Genomic DNA, 7,500 nt, shown 5'->3' with positions numbered 1-7,500 from the left:
TCAGAGAGCGGCTCTATCTCTTCATGCCAACGCCGAGAGCAAAATATGAATCAATTCCACTTGGAATGAGCCTAGGCAGAGACACCAGAGACTGCAGTGAGGGGGTGGGACGGACACTCACGGTTTTACAGATATGTTCAATGGGGCCATCAAACTCCTGCTGCATTCTCTCCTCGAGGAAATAGATGCGGAGCTTTAGGTTAAAGTTTTCTTTCTTTAACTCGGTGATTTGCTGGAAAATAAGCACAGAAAGGCCAGGGTAAGGTCTAGGGCAGAAGCTGTATTAATTACATCAAAGGGCTGAATGCAAGATTTTTGCCAGCAGGAGGCCTGGGTTCAATCCCTAGCACTACCTGGTCCCTGGAACTCTCCCTGGTCCCCTGGGCCCATTTGCACCTATTATTCAAGCACTGAGCTTTGAGTAGCCCCTCCCTGAGTGCCATCTGGCGTGCTCCTCCCCCACCAAAACCACAACCACCGAAATAATAGGCACTAGGGATGGCATCTGGTATTTATCGCCCAGGCTTCCACAAGTGGGCTGAAATGCTAAACAGCAGACAAAAGCTATCTTGGCTATACCATCAAGCCAGAAAGACGGAGGGGCAATTACTACAGATCCCACAGCAATTAAGCCAATCAGGAATTGAACCAGCATACAACTCTGCACCTGTAAATTGGATGGCAACAGATGAATGAAATAGCACATGTCCTGAACTCCATAAATTATCGAAACTCATCAAAAAGAGACAGCCTAAAGCCAGAGAGATGATACACTGGGTAAAGCCCTTGCCTGGTATGCACCAGACCCAGGTCAATCCCTGGCACCCCTGATGGGAGTGAATCTTCAGCACAGAGACAGGAGTAAGCCCTGAGCACAGCAGGGTGTACCCCTCCCCACAAAAGTGATAACCTAAATAGTCTTACATCTCTTTATCTCTCATTTACCTATCACCGGGAAGTATAAATTTACAAAGTTAATCCTGATTAAGTTTCAGTTGTACAATGTCCATTCTCTCTTTAAAAGAGTAGCTAAAAAAACATTACCAGAGACTATTTCACATCCTGATGATTTCAACAGCCATTTCTGCCTATGCTTAAAGGAGAAACAACAATTCTCATCAACTTCTTCCAGAAAACAGAAGATGAAACAATATGATGAAATACCATTACATACCTATTAGAGAGTTTTTATCAAATGCGTTTGCATTGCCAAATATGATAAGATTATGAAGCAAATGGGAGTATCTACACTCTTGGTAAGAATTCAAAATGGCACAACCACTGTGAATAAATGTGTGGCAGTTTCTTTCCAAATTAAACTACATTTCCCATATAACTCAGCAATTCCACTCGTCTACAGTTACCAGAAAGTAATGAAAACCTATACATGAACGTTCACACAGAAACCTAGATGTAAATGCTCACCACAGCTTTATTAATAAGCATGAAAAATTAAAAATTGTCTTTCAAAGGGTGGAGGAATAACAGATACATCCACGTGATGAAGTAATACTTAGCCTCTACAATACCCACAGCATAAATTCCAAAAGCATTACACACTAAGGACAAGAGGTTAGCCTTCAAAAATGACAGAGTGCATGATTCCACTCAGACAACATCTGGAAAAAGAAGACTTCTCGGGACAGAAACATTGGTTTTGGTTTACTGCAGCATTTGCTGCCAGTGATTCAGAGCAAGAGGAGGATTGGCTACAAGAAGACAACACATGAGAATTTTCTTACAGTATGAGCGGTTCTCTACTCAAATTGTGGTGATGGTTACTTGAGCCTACACACACACACACACACACACACACACACACACACACACACACACACACATCTTGATTAGGCCAAATGTTGTAAGACAGCATTCACCAGTACCTTACTTAAATTGCTATCTTGTATTCTGTAAAAAACAATGAAAATAAAATGCAGCCAGATATTAATAACTATCCTTAAATACTAACACATTTCACACACATATAGACACTATTTTCAATGTTTTCCAAAATTATTAGCAACGATATAAATACACTTTTAATAGAGACACTCCGGTGCCTGGATAGATGGAAATAGTAAGTACCTCTACATAAAATCTACTTCGAACTGCCTGATCTTAGCCTTCTTGTTAACACTTGGGGTTTTCAATTCCGTGGCTAACAAGAACAGTGGGGGAGAAAAAAACAATAGGTTCATTAAGCCTCCTTTTAAATGTTTTAAGGAAAGAGCACATAAAACATTCATTCAAACAAAAAAGTCAACCCTGCCAGATACTTCCTATAAAGAAAAACCTTATTCTATTAGTCAACTACCCATAAAATATTTACGGAGCTTGCTTAGAAAGCCCATATTGTGCACACTGCTAAAATTCTTAACAACACTTGAAAGAATATTTGTTCTATTTAGAGGCCAAGACATTTTCAAAGGAAGAATGAGAGAAAGGCAAATAGACCTTTGGAAGGTCAGTGGCAACATCAGACAGGCCCAGAAGAGTTCAATGCAACTCAGACACACTTTCCACAACAATGGCTGCCTCCTTCCGCTTGCTCTCCCTTCCCTCATGGCGTTGCCTCTGGCTACCCCGGCAAACAAGGTAAACGAGGGTCCCTTCTAACTCATCTCTTTCGCTCAACTCTCTTGTCATAGTGCATGGCCCCATGCAGTAGGACCAGCAGGCCACTGACCTTTCTAAGCAACCACCTCTAAGAGAAGAGAAACCGGGATCAGCTAGTGCATCCCTGTCACAAAGGGAAGAGACCATTTTGGAAGACACCACGGCCAGATGTGGGAGGGACGTTCTAGATGAAAGAGAGTGCCTCTGGCGTCACAGTCAGACATCTGGCAGGTATCACTTCATCGGGTTTGTGTCTAGCTGGTGGTTTGGGGTTTGGGAGCCAGCAGGGGGTGGGGAGTTGCTCTTCTGGGGTGTTGTGGGGGGGGGGGAAAGGGTGTTTTATTTGGGAGCCAATCCCAGTGATGTTCAGGAGACCATCCAGTGCTAAAAAAAAAAAAAGCCTGCAATTCCTACAAGCAAAGGAGGAACTTCAGCCCTTGGAGTCATCCTCCCAGCCCCACTGCGCTGTTCTTTTCCCATCACTCCTAGAAAAATACTTTGTGCTGGCCACAAAGTGCTCCACAATGTCTCTCATCTGCCTCTTCAACCTGGTCATGGACCATCCTTTCCCTTGTCCCATCAACAATGTTCCAGACTTACTACTGCCCTCCTGGGCCCTCAATAGCCCAATCACTGTCTACGCAAATACACAGCTTTTCCTGCACTGTATCTGGAACAGTGTAAATGTTCAGTCAACAGTTAATGAATAAGTAAATATAATGGCATCTACATAACCAGCTACCTAGTCAAGATCTTTTTTTTTATTAAAACAATTGTGATAAACAGAATCCTTCATAGTTGAATTTCAGATATACAGGGAGTCAGAGCGCTTCCCACCTCCAGCGTCAACCTCCCTCCACCCCTGGCCCCAGAGTGCATTGGATCCCACCACCCTTTGCTCCCAGCCTAGCTAGCAGTGTAATGGGCTTCTTTGAGTTACGATTGTTAAAGTTTAGGTCCTTTGATTCTATTGTCGTTGATGTTGGCTTGATTATTTAGTTCTGTCCTTTTTTTATTTCCCTGCTGATGCATCCAAGACCACTTGCCCCACGGCCCCCGGTCTTTCTTTGACCCTTTCTTCTTAGTTTTATAGAAGAATGTGGGAATATGTGGTAAAATAAAGTAATCCATGTTCAAGACCATTTTTGTGTGCCTCCCTTCTTTCATCTATAAAACTGGGATCATAACATGACAAAATGTTGGTGTTCCAGTTAATTTACTTTAATTTTTAAGGCACTTCAACTTTCTTCTCACTTGTACTTCTTCCATTAAGAAACACAAGTTCTACGAGGCCCAGAGAGACAGCACAGCGGCGTTTGCCTTGCAAGCAGCCAATCCAGGACCAACCAAAGGTGGTTGGTTCGAATCCCGGTGTCCCATATGGTCCCCCGTGCCTGCCAGGAGCTATTTCTGAGCAGACAGCCAGGAGTAACCCCTGAGCACCACCGGGTGTGGCCCAAAAACCAAAAAAAAAAGAATCTGGAATTCAGATCTAAAAGCAGTCAAACTTGTCTTTTTTCTTCCTTCCTTCCTTCCTTCTTTATTTCTTTCTTTTTCTTCAGATCTAAAAGCGGTCAAACTTGTCTTTTTTCCTTCCTTCCTTCCTTTCTTCTTTCTTTCTTCCTTCCTTCCTTCCTTCTTTCTTTCTTTCTTATCCTCTTCCTCCCCTTCCTCAGTATCTTTTTTTTTTTTTTTTGCTTTTGGCTTTTGGGCCACACCCAGCTATTCCCAAGGGTTACACCTGCTTCTGGCTCTGTGCTCAGAAATCACTCCTGGCAAGCTCAGGCAACCGTGTGGGATGCTGGGGATCGAATATAGGTCCATTCTGCTTCAGCCGTGCAAGGCAAATGCCCTACCACTATGCTACCACTCTGCCTCCCCCAAGTACCTTTTAATAAAGCCCATTTTTACTTTAAAAAAAAAGAAAGAAAGAAATGAACACAGAACTCTCAGAAGAGAAGAAATTCACTGAGAAGATCTTTGGGCCATCATCCTGTCTTATCCTCGGAGAAAAGCCCAAAGACTAGAGCTGGTTCTGGCTGATTCTGATTCAATTCCAGCATACAAGTCATCCTCCTTCCTCCCCCCAGAACCCCCAAAACCCAGCCTGGTGCATAGAGCCAGAAGGAAGCCCTGAGCATCACTGGGTGGAGAACCAAGCACCCTCCCCTGCCAAAAGCAGCTCAAAAATTGTCAGACCTCTCCCCCAGATGACGGAACCATAAACCCTGCAACCTGCCTGCAGATTACTCTGGAGAAACAATACTGACTGGAAGCTACTGCGACAGCTGCAGCCAAGTGCAGGTGGGGAACAAAGACGTGTGGCACTAACTTCGGGTTCCGCTCGCTTCCTGGTGTCCTCAAATCATCAGGAAAACAAACAATCCTATAGCAATTACAGACTTCCAAAGCTGAACCCAAACAACACTTGGCATTCAACTGCCTTAAGAAATCAACTCTTTCTCAGCTCTCGCTCATGAATATACATTTTATATAAAATTTTAACAGAAGAGCGAGTTTATTATTCCAGTGCTTTCCCCCCTATTATAGCTTAAATTTAGTTTTTCTTTCTTCATTGTTGCAGGATTACAGACAGTGATTAGTTAAAATGACTGCACAGAATACCATTGGCTCAATTTCCAGCCAATTATGAACCCTCTCCCTCCTCATTACTTGTGGGTTCCATGTGTTTGGCTAGAAAGAGAAGTTTTGCACAGAGTCTTTTGGCTGCTTGGTCACAATGTAAGGCTCCACCTAATCCTCCTCACTGGCATGCTGGAAGAGGTCAAAGGTGCAGAACGTAATTCCCTTGTTCCCAATTTTCCACCATTTTCCCAATTGCTCCCAGTTATCCCCCATCCTGGCAACCGACACATTCAGACAGAGCTTTCTTCCTTCCACTGGGTTGTTTCCTGAGGACAAATTAAAAAAAAAATGCTTTACTGGATTCAAAGAACAGAACTATCAGAACTAACCAGTCCCGCCTCTTTAGGTGTCCACGCCCAGTGGGCCATGTGAGGCCTGCAGGTGTGAGACCCCTGAACATCCCTGTGGCAGTAGAGGACCTGTCTCTATTCTCCCCCAGATCCTCATAAGCCAACTCGATTCCCAAGGTCCTGGGTGCTGTGGGACCCCTGTAAAGCGCCTGCATCCTCTCTCTCTGCCCCACGGTCTCTGTTCTCAACCACTTCCACTGCCGCAGCCTGGCAGTTCATGTTCTCCTAGCTCATCACTCTCTGCCTCTCCTTGACCTCAGGGAGGTGGGTCCAAGGCAGGCACAGCACGGGAGCTGGCCAGGACACACCCTTGTGGTAAAAGAAACACACGGTGCTTTGGCCACGCCTGGTTAAAAGTTTTCCCAATTCCTCAGATAAGAAGTCGCTGGAAATAAGAAATCCTGTTATGGGGGTGGGTTTGGGGGTGCCTCTGACACCCCTGGCATAGACCCCCCCGGCATGGGCCCCAAACCAAACAAAAATGAAAGCAGAAATCCTGCCTGTAATACCTACTGTTTGCTGCATTACTCTTACTTAATACCTTCTGACACCCAGAAATTCTACTTCTAAGAACATACCCTGAGGAAACCACCGTGCAAAAGGGGAAAAGCAGGCCCAGCTTTGGAAGTGAAAAATGAGAAACGATCTCCAAGTGGCCACAGCAAGCGATGAAGTAAACCATGGTTCAACCCAGCCCTGGAACAGTCTTTCAAAATCATCTGCTGATCAAGTGTTTGCCAAGAGCAGAAAGAAGGGAGAGGAAAAGGGATGGAGCGATAGCACAGCGGTAGGGCGTTGGCCTTGCAGTTGGCTGACCCAGGACAGACCGAGGTTCGATCCCTGGGGTCCCATACGGTCCCCCAAGCCAGGAGCCATTTCTGAGAGCAGAGCCATGAATAGCCCTGAGCATCACCGGGTGTGGCCCAAAAAGCAGAAAGAGGAAAAAAAGGAAGAGGAAAGCTGCCCTTAGGCTTCACCGCCAGGAAAGTCAGGAGCAAACTTTCTAAAGCTGCATAAAGACAGCAGTCTGGGCTGGATTCATGAAACCAAAAGACCCAGGGTCTTCCCCAATCATTCAAAAACATTTAAAGAGAGGCAGAGACAGAGACAGACAGAGAGCTACTGACTGGTCCTCATGTCCAGCACGAGTCACACCAGAAACACAGTGCCTTCGTATGAAGCACTGTCCTGGCCAGCCCATATCCACCCCAGGTGCTCAGGGCTCAACACTCTAAGGGGACAGATCAGGCCCCTCTGAAGACTGAGCAAGCATGCCGCCTCCCTCCTTAGGTCCTGCCATTGGGGAGACTGTCCTTCAGTTAGGGAGGGTCAGAGAGAACGGGCTGCAGTTTCCAGACCCCTCAGAGGTTGCGGGTGCAGAGAGCTGCAGAGTGATGCAGAAAGGTGCTTTCTGGGTCTGAGCAAAAGCATAGAAGTTGTAGCTTTTTTGCCTTGCACACAGTCAGTGAATTCTGTGTCTCTCACAGTGATTAGATTTTAAAAAGTATCTCAGGGGGCCAGAGCAATAGCACAGCGCAGCAGGTAGAGCATTTACCTTGCATGCAGCCAACTCGGGTTCAATCCCCAGCACCCCATATGTCCCCCTGCACCATAGGAGTGATCCCTGAGTGCAGAGTTAGGAGTCCCGGGAGCACCACTGGGTGTCGCCACCCTCCACCAAAAAAAAACAAAAAAAAAAAAACCAGATTCTTCCTGTGCCAGAACCTGAGTTGACAGCCAGAGGCATCCTCTCCTCCTCTCCTCCCTCCACATATGCCAAATGACGGGGTGGGATGAAACTCCTCTAGCCATGAGATCCTGACCGTCCTAGTGCACAGCTTCACCCATCCCCTCCCCACTGCCCTTTACTCTCTGGACAAGTCAACAT

The 7,500-nt window shown here is 45.7% G+C and overlaps 1 protein-coding gene across 1 annotated transcript in view; it reads right to left on the bottom strand.

The window, feature by feature from the left end:
- CDK5RAP2 (CDK5 regulatory subunit associated protein 2) overlaps positions 1-7,500 on the bottom strand; it is a 186,699-nt gene that overhangs the window by 173,258 nt on the left and 5,941 nt on the right. The window contains exon 2 of the mRNA XM_049773793.1: positions 122-232. Within this exon, the coding sequence (XP_049629750.1) occupies positions 122-232 (111 nt within the window). The remainder of the gene's footprint in view (positions 1-121; positions 233-7,500) is intronic.

This window comes from Suncus etruscus, chromosome 5 (genome assembly GCF_024139225.1).
Source record: "Suncus etruscus isolate mSunEtr1 chromosome 5, mSunEtr1.pri.cur, whole genome shotgun sequence".
NCBI lineage: Eukaryota > Metazoa > Chordata > Mammalia > Eulipotyphla > Soricidae > Suncus > Suncus etruscus.
This window is presented reverse-complemented; position numbering and strand designations above follow the sequence as displayed.